Source organism: Hippopotamus amphibius, chromosome 2 (genome assembly GCF_030028045.1).
Source record: "Hippopotamus amphibius kiboko isolate mHipAmp2 chromosome 2, mHipAmp2.hap2, whole genome shotgun sequence".
In the NCBI taxonomy this organism is placed as follows: Eukaryota; Metazoa; Chordata; class Mammalia; order Artiodactyla; family Hippopotamidae; genus Hippopotamus; species Hippopotamus amphibius.
Window position 1 is genome coordinate 83,479,466 of NC_080187.1, and position 18,755 is coordinate 83,498,220.

At 38.3% G+C, this 18,755-nt stretch overlaps 1 protein-coding gene across 3 annotated transcripts in view; it reads left to right on the top strand.

Moving 5' to 3' along the window:
- The window catches only part of MLLT3 (MLLT3 super elongation complex subunit), a 254,166-nt gene that overhangs the window by 186,382 nt on the left and 49,029 nt on the right, over window positions 1–18,755 (top strand). For all 3 annotated transcript variants that reach the window (XM_057723974.1, XM_057723975.1, XM_057723976.1), the window contains one exon: window positions 4,845–5,534. In XM_057723974.1, coding sequence (XP_057579957.1) covers window positions 4,845–5,534 — 690 coding nt within the window. The remainder of the gene's footprint in view (window positions 1–4,844; window positions 5,535–18,755) is intronic.

The following is an 18,755-nucleotide window of genomic DNA, read 5'->3' on the forward strand; positions in this document are numbered from 1 at the left end:
GGGCAGTAGGTGATGTGATCTTTGAATCCTTAAATTTTGGAAAACAGTTCTTTCCCTCTGAAGGATGTTTGGCTTGTACTGCTCTTTTCCTGGAAGTCTAGATGTTACTCTTCTTTATTCTCAATTCCAGTGTTACAAATGAGAAGTCTAATGTTAATTTGATTCTTTTTTTAGTATTAAGTAATTATTCTTTCTGGTAACTGGTAAAATTTTCTTTTTATCCTTAAAGTTTAAGAATTTGTGCCTTTTCTTTCATTAGTCGTGTCTGGATCTTGGAGAGACCTATAAGGTTGCAGTTCAGTCTTTTCTTTAGTTCATAGAAATTTTCTTCCATATTACTTTAGCTATTGCCTCTCTTCTACCTTTTTCTCTTCCCCCTTCTGGAGACTCTTTGGGAACTCTTCCTGTAGTTGGTATGTTAGCTAGGTTGCCTTAATATGTTCTTTAAGTCCTTGCTCTTTTTCCTTTATGATTTTCATCTCTTCATATTTTCAGTTTATGCTTTGAGATTTCTTCCAGTTGGACCTTCATTCACTCTAATTCACCAGAGTCCATCCTCTCTTTTAATTTATTTACTGAATTATTCAGCTTGAAGATTTTACTTTTTAAATTTTCATTTTATTTTCTAAAAATCTGTAGAAATTATTTTTTGGTCTCTACCTAACTCTCCTTAAGTAGTCATACTATTTTTGACCTCAGTATTTTTTTGTCTCTATCCTTCAGGAGATCTGTTAGGTCTGCTCTCTCCCTCTCGTTCCTGTCATTGAGTATGTTGTTTATATGTGCATTGGATTCTGGTTGAGCTGTTAGGGGACCTTAGGTTGTTTTCATCCTATAAGGAATGGAAGGTCCAGGCATCTCAGCCTGCACTGTGGCAGCAGGAGTGTTGTATATCTCATGTGTACTTGAAGGATGCTGTGCATTCCTTCTAATCTTCTTGCCTTCCCAGCCTCTGGAGTAGAGGGGATTCTCTCTCCTCTTGAATGCCCCCTGAGCACTTTTGGGGTCGGGGAGACTGGCCACACTTGAGCAGTTATATGTGTGTAAAACTCTTCCGGGTCTTGCTTGGAGCCCAGAGCAGAGCAAGCCCTACACCAGTCCTCTTTCAAGATGCTTATAATACCACAGCCACATTCTTCAGGCCCCACTCACTACCTACTGGCCTGTGGAGCTGAGAGGTTCAAGAGAGGTAAATGGGTTGGAATCGGGGTTGGAGTGGGAGAAAGTAAGTCAAATCCAAGGTTCTTTTTCTCTCCAGAATCTTGAATTTTTTATACTTTATTCATAGCCCCAGTTGGGATTTCATCCCTCTGTGCCATTTGTCATGTGTTTAATGGCATTACAGAAGAAATTTCTATTTGGAAAGCCTGTCTTTGACTGTCATGGTTTTCCCCACCCCTTCCTATACATAACCTCTTAGACTGTACTACAGTTTCTAGGAAGTGTCCTTTAAAGATGTCCTTTGGACAAATAAACTGTTTTTGGAGAGTTTATTGGTATTAGATATATAAAACTCTTCTGGGAGAGTTTATTTGTCCATTTCAAATTTTATTAAACAATATATGAATGATCTGAATATCTTACACAACACAGAAGTCAGAGTAGGACAGAGACCAAAAATAAGAGGACAGGAAGTTGCAGAAATAGGAGCTGGAGAAAGAATCAGCTTTGGGTTATCAGTGGTGCTAGGAAGAAGACATGGTGATGACATGGAAGTTGAAAGTCATATATAATCCGAAAACCTCATTCTGGCCAATAGTTGCAACCTGTTCTTTTCTTAAGCCATCTACTGGATTTGCTGAGTAGAATTAGAAGAGATTATAAATTAAAGGGACCCATTCTGTTCCAGAAAATTAAAACAAGGAAGCATTCAGTAGAATCTCAGTGGATGAAAGAAAATACTGTACCCTATATTCACAGGTTGTAAAGTTAGTACAAATATATGTATATTTATGTTTAAACAGTCATTGGCCTTAAATATTTGAGATTTGAATTATGCACACATACTCTCCCTAATATTGATATTCAGTTTGTCCTAATCAGCCTCAGGCAAAGAGAATTTGAATTATACAACATGTGTAAACTTTACATTGAATAGTAATTAGTCTGTACTGTTTAGTGGCACTTAATATTGAGGTTAATAGTTCAGTAAAAAATTTTAAAAGCCAGTGACTTGATCCCCAATTTATATGGGATAGATAGGCTGAGAATCAGTGAAAGCTTTTATTCTGTGTCAGTAACAATTTAATTCCTGACTTTGTATCTAAGCCTCTATTTTACATTTATTACATGTATGGAGGTAGGTGATGTACATTTGAACTTTACCGTAAATCACAGGCCCAGGCCTAAGAAAATATAACCCTCTAGAATAGAAACTGTTCTCTCACCTTCTTGTTATTTTCTAAATTTTTGTCTTGGGTGTTGTTATGGAACATGTTTCCCTTTTTAACTCAGAATTGCTTTAGCTTAAAGAAAGCTTTTTGGTAAAGTGGAAGGAACAAGAATAATTGAGTCACTTGCTTGTACCAAGATTTGTTGGGTGGGTGAAAAGGTGACAGTAGGCATTTAATACCTAGACCAATATGGGGAGTAAAGTTATAAAATTTCTTGAGTCTTGTACTTAACATCATATGTATGTAGTTAAGACAGGAACTTGAACTTTGTTTGACACAAGAATCTGTGTCGATACCACTAAGTACTTTGCCTTAAGAATTCAGTTTGTCCTACTAAAGGATTTTGAAAATAAATCATGGAAGGACCCCTATAGAAGTCTTTTTTTTTTTTTTTTGGTGCTGCAATGTTATTTTTAAATGCTTAACGCTAGAATATATGTTGGTAGGTTAAAATTTATGTATTTATAAAAATGTGTATAATACGTCATGATGGTTGAATATTAAACAGCATTGCTTGGGTGTGCTAGAGCCATAATTAGGGTACTGTTTGCAGATTGCCAAAATTCAGTGAGTCAACAAACCAATTAAAAAAAAAAACTCTAGTATATTATATTTTGAAATGTTCTTCCTTAACTTACTTTGTCCATTATATTTTATTTTAATTATTCATAGTATTGCTTAACATGCCAGGAAATGTCTTGCAATAGAATTTATAAAATAATGTCCATCAGTAGTATGAATATGTACTATCTTTAGCATTCTGCTTTTAAATCTCAGATTAAGATGTTTTGTAAGGAATTATCTGGTTTAATGGATAAAAGCTTGTCTTTGCTTAGTAACTTTATCCATTTTAGAATTTTGAAACCAAATGCTCACATGGGAAAAATAAAAGGAATAATTGGTATATGTCATTTTGTGGAGCAAATAAGACAAAAATTTCTGTAATAAGAAAAAGTACATATTCCCACTAACATAGAACAATAATTTTTCATATTGGGTATGGCTTTATGATGTTGATCCATATATGTTTACTTTGGTGTCTTGTTTTGTTTTTGTTTTGTTTTAATTTTTTTTGCATAGACCCAAGTAGTAGATTGTTCATTTTCATGAAAAGCATGGCCCTTGCCTACTGTCTTTCCTGTGTCCTGCTAGATATTTAAGGAATATAGGATTGGTTTACATATCATTGGACTTAAGTGGGTAAGTTAGAGGTGAAGCATAACAAGAGGCTTGAAGATATAAATTCTGGTTGAAAATCTGGACATTTAATTGTCTTTGGTTCCATTAGGAGGTGAAAGTAAGCAAGACAGTGCTCTTCTTTTAGTATTGGTGTGCATTTTTCATGTCCAGAATCTACTTCCATTTCTTATTCTTACTATTAATGATAGAGGTTCAGAAACATGGTAAGTATGGACTTAGATTGTGTTCCTAGATAGAAAGCTTATTTATAGGCTATATATTCTGAGGTGTTTATGTGAGTGAAAAAAATTGGTAACATTTAAAATGAAATAGGCAGCGATTAACTTTTTCTTCATGATTATACAATACTAATTGCACAAGACTTTTCAGTCCATTTGATGACCATTAGGTGAAATCTTTGTTTTTTTAGATTTCCCTTCCCTTCCCTTCCCTTCCCTCCCCTCCCCTCCCCTCCCCTCCCCTCCCCTCCCCTCCCCTTCCCTCCCCTCCCCTCCCCTCCCCTCCCCTCCCCTCCCCTCCCCTCCCCCTCTCTCTGGGTCTTGTATTTCTTTATATTAAAAAGTCATTTAAAATTTAATATTATCTGGCCTCAATAAGTGACCCTGGGCTGTTTTTCTACCTCCTTCTCAATCTTTGCTGTGGCTGGATGCTCCTCCTTAAGTATAATCTGTGCTTTGATCCCTCATTGTTTTAGTTCATTCTAGTCCCTGGTCTCCATTTACCTTTTTCATTCTTGTCTTTCTAGTAATTACCTGCTTATCCTTGAGGACCTACATGAGGTCTTAATTCTCTATAAACCTCTGAATTATTCTTCTCCCCACCCCCCAACAGAATTGATTCCCTCTCTTCCTTTTGTTGCGATGGCCCTTTATAGGCAGCTCCGACAGCAACTCTGAATCATAGATGTGTCATAGTTACTGAGAGTGGGGGCATGTGTTATGCAGCTTTGTCTCTTCTAGGACAAGCGTGTAGTGAACATTTGTTGAATTGAAATGTTTAGAACGCCATGCTTGTCATGATTAAGCAAACAGCTTGCCTCGTTGAATTCCTCGATCCCCGTGGCCCGCCCTCCCCGTTGCTCGCACACCCCGCTCCCACCTGTTCTATGGCGGTTGTCGGGTTCTGTTAAAATGCATTTGGGAGCAATCAACGAAGGATCATTGGGAGGAGCTGGAGTGCGAGGAGACCGACTTCTGCGTCTTCGTGGCCGTTCCGTGTTGAGAGTTTGCTTTTCTTCCCGCCTCTCTGCAGGACCCTAACAGGAGTATCCATACCAGCAGCAGCAGCAGCAGCAGCAGTTGTAGCAGCAGCAGCAGCAGCAGCAGCAGCAGCAGTAGCAGCAGCAGCAGCAGCAGTAGCAGCAGCAGCAGCAGCAGCAGCAGCAGCAGTTTTTCCAAGCCTCACAAGTTAATGAAGGAGCACAAGGAGAAACCTTCTAAAGACTCCAGAGAACATAAAAGTGCCTTCAAAGAACCTTCCAGGGATCACAACAAATCTTCCAAAGAATCCTCTAAGAAACCCAAAGAAAATAAACCCCTGAAAGAAGAAAAAATCGTTCCTAAGATGGCCTTCAAGGAACCGAAACCCATGTCAAAAGAGCCAAAACCGGACAGTAACGTACTCACCATCACCAGTGGACAGCAAGATAAGAAGGCTCCTAGTAAAAGACCCCCCATTTCAGATTCCGAAGAACTCTCAGCCAAAAAAAGGAAAAAGAGTAGCTCGGAGGCTTTATTTAAAAGTTTTTCTAACGCGCCGCCGCTGATACTCACTTGTTCCGCTGATAAAAAACAGATAAAAGATAAAGCTCATGTCAAGATGGGAAAGGTCAAAATTGAAAGTGAGACGTCAGAGAAGAAGAAATCAACTTTACCGCCATTTGATGATGTTGTGGACCCCAATGATTCCGACGTGGAGGAGAATATGTCCTCGAAATCTGATGTGAGTAGTCTGGTTGATTTTCCTCCTTTCCCTTATTAGTTTTCCGATTTTATGTCTGACTGCTTCAGGATAAAGACAGAGGAAGGAAAATGACAATTGCACCATAAAATGGTAGCATGGAAGGAGACATGGCCTAGAAATGAATTTCCTTAACTAATGGGAAGAAGGAAATGAAATCATTAAGAAATCTGCAGACTTGTAGGCTATGATTTAAGTTGTTAAAGGAGAGTATGTCCCAGAGTATAATAATGGGTCATTTGAATAGCAGCAGAAAAATCTAGATGCTCATCAGAGCATGGTTACTATGCTTTTCAGTGATTGCTGATTTAGGAGAGTGAGAAGAATGCAATGAAACTAGAACACCCCAGAAAATAAATTTTAAAAAGAAAATATTAAGGTGGAGCTACAAGGTTGATCTTTTTGATCAGTGGAATGCAGTAATTTGTTTACATAGATTTGAAAACTGATGATAGTATTTTTTAATACAAGGCAAAATTGATATAACAGTACACTATACTTTTAAAATGTGTAATTTGATACATTTTGATGTATATATGTGTCATGAAACCAGATAGTGGTATTTTGAAAATGAAATATTTAATTTTTTTCCCCATCGTATAGCTGCTGGTTTGGAAGGTGCAGGGTATGTGATCTTCATTACAAGGTTTGCTGATTGGTAGGATTATCTTTTGTGGGTTCCTAAAAAAACATCTGGCCATCTGATAATCCCCCAAAATATTATTTGATGTTCAGATTTAAACTTCTAATTATGGATTTCTCAGAGTTGGAAGGGAATTTCAGGTTATCTATTCTAACCGCCTACCAGTGTAAGAAATCCTACACTTCTAGTGATAGAACTGTTAGGAATTCAAGTATTCTATTCTGTTGCTAGAGAATGAACATTATTTACGATGAAGTTACCTCCTCCTCACTTCCCTTCTTTCTCTAGCTTTGGCCATCTACTGTTACTTATCAGTCATGATCAGGCCCAGTAATCTCTTTAATTTGAGTCATCAGTATTGCTAGACAATGGTCAAGGAAGACGTCTGGCTAACAGTTGTTGGCCATTTTAGAATATGTCTCTTTCTATCCCATAGGGAGGCTCTGTAGAAGTTCCTAGTTCAAATGCTAGCAAGGGCTGGGAGACCTTAGCAGATTCTCTCTTTTCCATTTGCACCATTCTGGATAGAAAGGCAGCCACGGTTAGGACATGGCATCAGTACCGATCCCATGTCATCCAGAGACCACCTCCTTCCCCCTTCTCTCTGTAGCTAATCTCAAATTTTAAAATCAGATTAGGGGCAGGACAGCATCTAAAATACTGCAAATGGGGTATTTTGTTCCAGTGTTTGGTAAAGGCCTTAGAGTGATAGTTTGTGAAATGGAGACGAAAGCTAATGGGTTTGTCCTGATATCTCAAGCATTTATTTTTCCTCCTTTGCTTTATACCTCTCCTGTTAATTCACAACTTGCTCTTAATGCAGATGTTCCTTGGAACTTTTTTTTGTATGTTTGACTTTTATTTCAAATCACTCTGAAATGTTCACTGATGCTGTTGGGGTGTGACTAGTCTACCAAGATTGTCAAGTTTAGCAACTTTGTCTCTCCGTATTCTGTCATGTTGCAGTTCTCCTAGAACAGAGGTTCTCAAAATGTGGTTTGTGATTTACTAGTGAGCCATGACATCAATTTAGCATATAATCATCATCGCTGGTATTAAAAAAGAAAATCAGAATACACTGTAACTAGTATGGGTAAGTAATAGTTTGTGAGAATTTTATTTCAGAGGCTGTGTGTACTTCTTATAGTAGGTCATCATCAAAATTGTGAAAGGCACCTTTCTTGAAAGTTTGCTGATCTGTGAGAAGACCAAAAAACATCCATAAAGCACTATTGATTGCACTTTCTACATGAAATTATCACAGATGATGTTCCTCTTTAGATAATTCTGTGTATTATTATTTTTGTTTGCCTCTTGCTTCTCTTTTATATGTGATTTATAAGGTATGACTTTTCCTAGGCTTCATGTTCAACTTGATAGATTTATCCAAAGCAATACCTTGAAAAATCTTCTGGAATGAAGAGTGAGAATTGTAATTCTGTATGGTAGGAGCAGATTTTCAAGATAATTCATGACATATTAGAGCCACCTATCCAGTGACCATAAGAGGAGTTTTTGTAATGTGGTTTGCATATCATTACAGAGAAAGCCACTAAAGACTTTTGAGTATTATTTGAATATAAAACCCAACAGCTGTACTTTCCATATTAGTTTTCTGGTAGTAATTCTTTCACTGTTGCTCTGTTGGTTTAATTCTCTAAATATAGGTGGTGGAACAGAAGAGAAATGACAAAAGTGGTTCCAGTAAGCCAGGGTCCAGAAGACTTTCTGTGAGCAGAGGAGGATGGAGGAGGGCTGAAATTCCCTTTCTCCATTAGTAAAGGCAGCCTGTGTTTGGCCTTTCTCCCACCTGGTGTCCCGCCTGTGGTTAAGACCAAAGGAGCAGGAAGCAATTGTAGTGGAGAGCACTAAGCAGCCCATGGCCTCCCTTTGCGAGGAACTGATTGGATAGCTTGGGACAGGCCCACCTTCAGGGGGCACCACTCACATTATCCTGGTAGTGAGTGTGTCTGCATCTGAGTAAGTAGGATCAGATGACCTGCTCTGTCTAAGGACCTTCATTATTTCAATATGAGCCAGATTTATTTTCATTCTTGGAGGGCGGCATAGAGGGTAATTTTAGACATAGCAGGCAGAGATCATGGACTTCAGGAACAGAAGAAGGATACAAAAAGAAATTGGACAAGTGTGAAGAATTGGGAAGGGCCAGGGGAAAAAGATTTTTCACCTGGTATGTCTGTAAAGAAAATATCTTCCCTTGGTAAAGGTTAGGTACAATAAAAAGGAAGAACTTTTTTTTTTTTAAGCTCTTTATTGGAATATAATTGCTTTATACTCTTGTACCAGCTTTTGAGGTACACCAAAGCGAATCAGCTGTATTTATACATATATCCCCATATCCCCTCCCTCCTGTGACTCCCTCCCACGCTCCCTGTCCTGGCCCTCTAAGGCATCACCCATCATCAAGTTGATCTCCTTTTGTTATACAGCAACTTCCCACTAGCTATCTATTTTACAGTTGGTAGTGTATATATGTCCATGCTACTCTCTCACTTCGTCCCAGCTTCCCCTTTGCCCCCCGCCCCCCTCAACCCCGTGTCCTCCAGTCCATACTCTGCATCTGCATCCTTATTCTTGCCCTGTCACTGGGTTCATCACTACCATTTTTTTTTTTTTTTTTTAGATTCCGTATTTATGAGTTAGCATACAGTATTTGTTTTTCTCTTTCTGGCTTACTTCACTCTGTATGACAGACTCTAGGTCTATCCACCTCATTATATATAGCTCCATTTCATTCAAAAGGAAGAACTTTTTAAAGAAGCTTTTCAAAACACAGCCTGTCTGACACCGGAGTGCAGACTCTTAATTACTTGATTACTACCTACCTACCTACATACTCATCAACAAATAAGTGATTCCTCCAAAATCATGCAGGCATATAAACCATGGATGCACTTCTTTTTTCTCTACTCACAGCTCCACCACTGATCTTGGGCAAACGATTTGACCTTCTGTATTTCTTTGTTTCTTTTTATTGCGAAATAGAGATCATAATAGCCTTTACTTTGTAGGATTATTATGAAAAGAGTAAATCTGCATAGATCACTTAACACACTAATCAAAAAAATGTTATGAGCCATTGTTACATGATTTGGCTTCTGGCAGTCTTTATAACCTATAGCTTTGAAGGAGATTTTTTGATATTCAAAAATACTGCAGAATTCTAGTGGCCTTTTTCAATTGTGGGTTAAATGTTTTAAAAGGGAAAAGGTACTTGGAATATATGTCACATTCCTCTGAATTTTGTCTTGAGGAGATATATTGCCTTGATATTGATGTGCACATGTAACATGGAAAAATACAGGACAGAGCATCTTAGTTTTAAATCAATAGTTAAGCCAAAGTTTCCCAGGATCTTTTAGCTTTTTAATTAAATGAGATAAAGGGCAAGGATTTACCTAGAATTGCATTGATAGGCATTTGGTAGATTTTTTTTTTTTTTTTTATTGCTGTTGCTATTGAAAGAAGACATCCTAAGAAATGATTTATCTTTGGATTACTATTAATGACTGAAAGAGTAATTTTTAAATAGGATTTGAAATTCCTGAAATGTTTCTCATTCTATAAAGAAATCTAATATTGTCACACGAAAGTCCATCAGTAGTTTTCCTTTACAGAATTCGGGAAGGGGTAGGGGGAGGGTGGGCAGGGAAGTGGAAGGACTTTTTTGGTGGGTGAGCATTTAGCAAAGACTGAAAACATGGTCAGGGCCTGTTTTTATTATGTACGTAAATGTTAGAATATTTTGCATTCAAGCACTTAGGTAATTCCATTAGGGTAAAGCTGTTCTTGGTTGAGGAATTCATCTTTTTGTGGCCATAATAGTCACTTATGGCAAGTGACTTACTAGTGACTGGCACTAACTAGCAGCTAGAAAGGGTGAGGATCTGAGTATATCTGGCTCAACTTAAAGTTTGTAATTGTATTTTGCATTAACCTGTTTAAACTTTAATTGAGGATAAGAAAACAAACATCTTTTACCCTTCCTGTAATTCCCTGGTTTTTGTTTTTCATATAACTCTGCTTCTAAACAGAACTTTATTGGGCTGATCTTGTTTTGTGATATGAGGAAGTTTGATATTCAGAGCAGAGAAGGGAGAAAAACAGTAGAAGAAAATTGAAATAACCATTTATGATCAGATTAGGTTATGGTGGTCATTTCCTTATCATTGCCTTCATGTTTTTTTTACCTTGCTTTGTAGAGATTTAATCATAATTTAAAAGTGCAGAAGTTAAAAGTTTTAAATTATCTTTACTTGTAAGTGAGCAGACTACATGTGATAAAATGTTACATACTTCGACCTGCAGTGTAAGAAATGAAATTTTAATCGTGCCTTGAGAGTTTGGCTTACCAAAGTGTTTTCTTGGATAAAATCTTGAGAGAGAAAGATGAACTCTCATCAAATGGAGTGGCTTTTCCCAGGGGCGGGTGGTGGTTTAGATACAGGGTAAAGACTTCAGACCACCTTAGCAGAAGTTTCTTTGGAAAAGAAAAATAGGAAGGAGAAGGGAAAAGAAACTTCCCTCCTTTTGTGGTGCCTCATTTCCTCTGGCCGCACCCTGTCCCTTGCCCTGCTTACACTGTCTGGAGCTGGTAGTACATGTCCTGCTGTTGAAGCACTGGCTTCAGGTTTTTATGTGATGGAAGGTTGTCGCAGTCAGAGAAGAAGGTCTTTATTGTGCTTTCAAAGTGGCTTTTTAATGACTTGTGATTCCAGCACATGCAAGAGCTGTAAAGTCTGTAAGGATGGGGAGTGAGCAGCTGGAGAGGCCATTCATGAAAAGGCTGCCCTGACCCTCTGGGGTGGGGGGCTGGGGGTGGCTCGTTCTGGACTCCCGTTGTCTGCATTTTATACCTGGAAGTAAACATACCTGAAGGGGTGCAGTTCTCCTCTGGTAGATGTAGCCCAGTGTGGAACATGAGTTGGCAGAAAGTTAACATTGTTGGATGCGTGGAGATAGTTCACCTGACCTGCTTCCTGACTCTTAGTTGTATGTTGTCTGTGCTAGGTGTCATCAGATGGAGGAGGGTGCAGCCTAGCCGATCAACTGATCATTTATTGAGCCACATCCCTCACTTATTCCAAAAAGGATTTGAAGCAATTAAAAGGGAGATTAAAAAAAAAAAAAAAAAAAAACTAAGAGGCTCTTTCTCTTCTTTGTTTGGGTGCCATACTAAAGCCCAAATGGTTTTTCAGTTTTTCAGTGAAATAATTCCTTAGAAGCCCTTAGGTGGCTGAGAATCATGAACAGACAGGGGCCCTATCGTTGAAGAGTTGGTTGTCATCAATCATAGCCAACACTTAGCATTTTTACTTACTTGTATTGAATTTTCTCTCTCTCCCATTACATTCCATGAGCCTCCTTCAAGGAAGCTGCATTGCCTATTTCGTGAATTCTTATTTCTTACTCTAGGGCCTGTGATCTTTATGTAATTGTCCTATCTGTCATCTTTAGACCCAAAGTCAAAGATGTGACTCAATGTGGTCTTTGCCTGACTAGCTTTACAATGTCATCAGGATGCCTGATATTTGCAGCTAAACTTTTCTTCAGTGCTTTCTATGTGCTAGTCACCATTCTGAGTACTTGTTTTAATTCATTTAACTCTCAAAAAGCAACTCTGAAATACACTCTTATCATCCCCACTTTATAGTTGAGGAAACTGAGGCTCAAAGGTTAAGAAACTTGGGGGTGAAGCAAATCTTTATTTTCCCAGGAATTGACATTATGATTGCAGAGATGTTTTATGTAATTGGTATCACTGCTATGAAAGCCTTTTTTGTTTGTTTGTTTGTTTGTTTGTTTTGTGGCATGTGGGATCTTAGTTCCCTGACCAGGGATTGAAACCCGTGCCCCTTGCAGTGGAAGCACGAAGTCTTAACCACTGGACCTCCAAGGAAGTCCCTGTTTTTTGTTTTGTTTTGTTTTGATGAAAGCCTTTGATATCACATTTCTCATTCCATTTATGAATTCTGTTTCTTTGACCTGCCTGTTGGTTTGGGCTCTCTACCAACAGCGTTCAGGAGGTGACACGTTGTCCTTGCAGGTGGCTTTGGCATTCACAGTCAGAACTGAAGGATGTGCTATGAAACATCTGGGAACCTCTCACTTCTTATATCTGTTTGCTTAAAAGAAAACAGACCCTCATAGTTCTGAATTTTAACATTATTGTAATGTGTCATCAACACTATTTCCCCACTCTCAGAATTTTCACCACTTGTTTTCATGTGGAAACTTATGTTTAACAGAGCTGAGCTGTAATATCCAGCTTTCCCAGAAGGTGCCACCAAATAACAAATGCTACCCTCTAGTTCAAAGAGTCCTTCTTTTTGAATCTTCTAGTTCCATTTTGTAATTTCATTTTATAATGTCTCTAAGGTATTCAGAGTATTGGCTGTGCTTTCTTTGAATTAAGAGACAAGATAACGCAGTGGTTTAGATAGAGGGTGGTTTTCTTTTGGTGTCTATGTAATTATTTAACCAAGTTTGAGAAATTGTTCTCAGTGGGTAACAATTTATGACTGTAAACTTTCAAGGCAGTATCAAGGTCCACAAAGAAAAATTACCCCAAAGAGGCTTCTTTAGGTCACCAGAGGTGACTGCACAGTGAGATGTTCCCAGATAAAGTCAAAGATCCTTCTATTAGGCTAAAGAAAGTGGGAAAAGCATTTACTAAAGTGTGGTGGAGACAACAGACTTTTGCCTTTGAATTCTGAAGACATAGGGGATGGGGATGTGTGGGGGCTGGGACAGGGAGAAATTTTCAGAGTCGGTGACACAGAGAAAAGGAAATTTCCTTGCCTTACTTGGTCATGGAAAGAAAATGTATGTATGGCGTCCTCAGATGTTACTTAAGTAAATAAATAAGGTAATTACTAGAGTGCACCAGTTTGGGACCTCAGTGTTTAGAATCACAGCACTGTTTTTTTGACAATTAAATTGTTGACCCTTCTATTTTTGCTTTAAATATGATAAAACCATCATGTCACTTGGAGTAACTACAGACGTTACCTTCTAAACATGTTTAGTTGTTTTTAATATTCTTTGATTACTTTCGTCTTGTTTAATAACATTTGAAAATATTTATGTGGTGGGTACTCCTATATATAAACCCCATATTAGGTGGTCAGATGGTACAAAATTAGAATTTAGGCTCAGCTTTGAAGGATGGGAGGCGTGAATTAGTGAAGCTGAGGGGTGGGTAGGAGAAGGCATTCCTGATTGGAGGAAACAACTTGAGGGAAAAAAAATCACAACTGATGACAAATGTACACAAGTCTGTGTTGTCCTTACTGAAAATGCAGAGAACTCTTATACACAAATCCCTGCAGTTAATTTACCGAACTGGCTTGTCAGGAATGAAGGAAGCCTTATTGAACCCTACTTCATGTGAGGCATGTCCTGGACACTTTCACTCTGTAACTTCTTATTTCATTCATACAGTGTGTAGCTTTTTTTCCCCACATCTGACAGATGAGCTAGAATTTGAATCCAGGTCTGACCCATGCCAAAGCCCATGCTTTTTCTTACTATCAATTAAACCTTGTTGAGAGAGAAATCGCATCAAGTCGCTCCCATCTACCATATTGCATTACCTTAAGGTTGTACTCATGGAGACTATAAAGAAGGAACATAGGGCTCCTTTGTCCTGGAACATAACTATCCATGGCTTGTAAGTTATCTTCTCTTCTTGGGCCCAGGAGAGGTGGTCCAGGAGGCATGGCCCTAAAGCATACACTTGGAATCAAAAGACGAGACAGGATCAGCTTACTAGTGGTGAACTGTAAAATGTGGATTTTAATGATAATGAGGAGATTATTGATGCAAACTGCCACTCAGGTATTAATTCAAACAAAAATATTATGTATGCCATAGACAAAGACTTAACCTTTTTGTTTGGTAATTTATGAATTGTATTCTATGAAGACCCAGTGTTGGTAGGTATTCTTATAAAGATTAAGAGGCAAAGCTGCAGTCTAGAAATTTAGTGATTTATAATCCACAGCCACAGTGTAGTTTTTACTCCAGCACGTGTTTCTAGAATGTCCTTTTCCACTTGGCCTAACCGTAGATCGTATTAGGAATCAAAGCAGGGTCTTGCTGGAAGTCCACCCGGGTTTAAAATGTTTAGTAACTGACAAATTCTACTTGAGGTGACCTGACACATTTTCAGGATTATAAAGTATTCACTCTACTTTCAAGTTTCCTCTTCTTTCTCATTATTTTTCCAGGATTGTTTTAATTAAAGGTGAACATTAAACTTGTTGTTAATCTTGTGATGGGTTATTTTAAAGTTCTAGGTTATCCGATAATCTTAGGTGAGAGTCATGCCTTACTCTTGCTTACCAAGCCCGCCTTCACTGTCCAGTCACTTTCAGAGATGTGCAACAAGTCTCCTCCCAGCTTTTAAAGATAAGCCAAGCACAGTCCTCCTTGGGTTGTGTAATAAAACCATTGCGTCTCATAGATCCCTCTCCCAAAACTAAGGTTTGAAGGAAAGAGGTGGTGTGTCCTAGGTAGCCCATATTTTTATCCTCATCACATTAATAGCTCAGTTGTCTCTCTTTTCTCTTTAGAAAACCTTCCACAGCTTACTATGTCCTCTTTTAAAGATGTAAGACCCAATTTGGAAACCATGAACATTTATTTTTAATATTTAAAATTTTCTAAATAACTTCACAATTCAGAAAATCATAGGATTTTTAAAAGCAGGAAGACTTCGGAAATTTCCTTTAATAACTTGTATTTTGCAGAGGAGAACCTGAGGCCAAGTTGCATAACCTGCCCAAGATCATTGCCCCCAAAACCCTGCCCCTGCTCTCATTGCCCCCCAAAAAGGCACTAGGAGGCAGGTCCCTAGTTGATGTGCCATCGTCCTTTCCAGTTGGAACAGTTTATAATCCTTCACGTGTCCCTTACTCCCTTTCCCAAACTCTCCTCCACTTGAACATTTTAAGCTGCTTCCTGATGCGTGATTTGTGCCCATGAGGCACAAGCCCTCTTGGCCCTGCAGCTCACTCTGTGTCCCTTTGTGGAATGAATGGACCTTACATTTCACATCCTCAGCTGAGTCCCTGTGAATGAAAAGCCTCATGTCACGTCCAAGTGAGGGTAGGGTCTTAGTCTCAGTGGCTATTGCAGAGATTAATTGGTGAAAAATTTGAAAGACTTGTTCTCTGGTCATCCTTGATTGTCTCTGAGAAAATTTGAACAAGAATAATTATGGCTTGGTATATTTCAGGGGAAAATAAACCTCTAGACAAAACAGAAAATGGCATATTTCGGTATTTGTCAAATCAAAGGTCTTAATATCGTTTAGTAATGAAAACATGGAAAGAGCTTTAAAAACCTCCAAGTATAAATGAAGTCTTTACTTGGACAAGCTGATATTCTTAAAAGATGAAACTTGAACTGAATCCTACTGTCTCCAACCTCCAGTATCTTCAGTATCTGCCTCTGTGTCCTGTGTTCCCCTCAGTCTCTCTACAAGTGTACTGAGGCATCCCTGATACCAAACAGCCAGCCTCTCATACTGCCTCCAACTCTCCAGTTAACCCTGATACTCTTCAGGTTATAATCCCTTCACTTCCTCTCCTTCACTGACAGACATCTCAAAAGCTTATTCCTCAACCCACTGTGGTCTGGCTTTTGCCCTTGGAAACTGTCCTTAAAACTACCACTGGAAAGGGTCGCCACTGTCTTCCGAGATTCTCATGTAGAAAACGTCGTCTAAGCATTGGATTTTACCTTTCCGGCATCTTTGGCCTGCTTTTCTGTTCTGTTGCTTGGTCCTGTTATACCTACCCTGATCCCTCTAACCATTCTCTGTGAGTCTCCTTTGTCAGCGGATCTTCCTCTACCAATCTTAAATTGCCATTGCCAGTTTCTTTTCTATTATATAATCTTTCCCTGGACAGTCACTGCTTGCCTGTCTCCTCTTTCCTTTCTCAGACCCTTCTCTATATAACTGTCTATAACACAGACAAATTCTGGAAGGAAATATGCAAAAGGATATAAAACAACTAGTTAAAATGGTATTATGGGTCACTTTCAAAACCTCTTTAATATTGCTGTTTTTAAACAACATCTCATTGTTTCAAAAATCTCAGATCCTATGTGGGCTAAATACTGAATTCTCTCTTTTTGTAATCTTTTGTTATGGGGAATTTCAAAGATACAATAAATATGCAGAATAGTATAATGAACCCCCCATTCATTCATCACTCAGCTTCAATAGTTATTAACTGATGACCATTCTTGTTTCAACTGTAGTGTCATCTACCCTTCCCCAGTATAATTTATTTTTAAAGATTTATTATTTATTTGTTTTTATTTATTTTATTTTTGGCTGCATTAGGTCTTCATTGCTGCATGTGGGCTTTCTCTAGTTGTGGCGAGTGGGGGCTACTCTTCGTTGCAGTGGCTCCTCTTGTTGCAGAGCATGGCTGGAGGCACGCAAGCTTCAGTAGTTGTAGCATGTGGCCTCCGTAGTTGTGGCTCACAGGCTTAATTGCTCCATGGCATGTGGGATCTTCCCAGCCCAGAGACTGAACCCGTGTCGCCTGCGTTGGCAGGCGGATTCTTAACCACTGTGCCACCAGGGAAGCCCCCCGGTATAATTTTTAATAAAATACTAGATGTCATATTAATTCATTTGTAGATATTTCAATGTGAATCTCTAAAAGATAAGAACTTTTTAAAAACAACTAAAATATCACTATCACATCTGAACAAATAATTCTTTTTTTAAAACATTTTATTGTTTATTTTATTATTCTGTTTCTATTGCTGCTGTAACAAACTTCCATGAAATGAGCAGCTAAAAACAACACTCATTTATTTTCTCACAGGTCAGAAAGTCAGAAGGCCAAAATCAAGTTGTTCCCTCTCCTGGGCTCTTAATGGGAGCCTCTGGGGGAGAATTCCTCCCAGGCTGAATAAATAATTCTTAATATCATCAAATATCTAGTCACTGGGCAAATTTCCAATAGAATCAAATTGTCATAAATTTTCTTTGTGTTCTTACAGTTTGTTTGAATGAAGATCCAAAAAAGGTCCACATCTTGCAATTTGTAAAAATCTCTTTTAAGTCTCTTTTAATCTATAGGTCCTCTTTTATCTCTTTTTCCATGTAAAAGTACAAGAAAAAACTAGGTTGTTTGCCTTATAGAATTTCTCGGTTTGGATTTTGCTGATAATATCTTTGTGGTGTATTTTCTATAAATTAGGGCTATGGCCAGATTTAGGTTAGGTCTTTGTTTTTTTGTTTTGGACAAGAGAATTTTATGGATAAAATTGTTTTCTTTCATCTGGAGGCCTGTAAGGTGAGGTTATCCCTTGTTTTGTGAGGTTAGCGCCCAATGACACTCAGGGCATAGATGCATTAACCCATTAGGGGTTGTGAATTGGCAGTATTTTTATTCTACCATTCAGCTAGAGCTCACCTATCCAGAGAAACTCTCCCTCTTCTACCCTTTGTTTAACCAACAGTTAGTTTGTCTAGGAAAAGTAAAACATGGTGCTTGATTCTTTCCCGTTAAAAAAAAAAAAAACAGTTTTCAAAACAATGAGTCTGGTTCCCTAGCATCCTTTAACAATGGCTAGTTGTTTTTAAGCATTGCTTTTAAGACTTTTTCAATCTGTCCTTTCCACCCTCATCTTTCTTTGCTTTCCCTTATACTTTAATGATCCTAAAATATTAGCAGTCTTCAATTTCCTGACCATTCCATTCTATTTTATGTCCTAGTGAAATACCCTTGGTCCTTTATGACCTGGTTAACATTCACCCTTTCTCTGAAGCTTTTCTAAATAATCCGCCCCACTTAAATGAATCCCTCCCTCCTTTGTGCTCTCTCCATTAACAGGGTATCTATATTTTGATGATAGTACTCTCATATTAAAGTGTTTTTCTCCTGATCAGTAGAGCATTTTGAGGGCAGATACAGACTCTTTAACTGTCTGATTTCTCAGCTCTTTGCACTGTGCCTGGTACTTAATTGGTGCTTAACAGATTTTGAGTTAAGTAGTTCAAAGATTTATTTACGTTTCTGTATTTATGTATTTATAATTGACTTCTGTTGACTGATTTATGTATTTATAGTTGAGGTGTCTTAACTATAAATACATCCAAATGATCTGGAAATGTGATACTTGGCCCCTCCCCTTTATGGGGTAGAGCAGATAGGCCGCAGTGAATGGGAGAGCTCCCTGTATAAACAAGACAAGTCTTGGCCCTCTTAGAGGCACACAGTTCAGCGGATAACCCACCCTTATATGAATAAGTTCTTACAACAGAATCCGGGGATAAATTGGAGGCCAAAGTAAGCAAGTTGTATAAATAGGACTACACTTCACCAGTCTTTGTAGCCCTTGCCTTTGTGTTGGAGGACATAAACTAACCAAGGAGTGTGGAGCTCTTGAAAACTCCCACGAAATGACCTGAGATTTTTTTGTTAACTGATTCTACCATGAAGAGTATTAAACCACAAAAATAACAAAGGGGGGGCAAGGACCACAAATTAATCTTTTATTGAGACAGC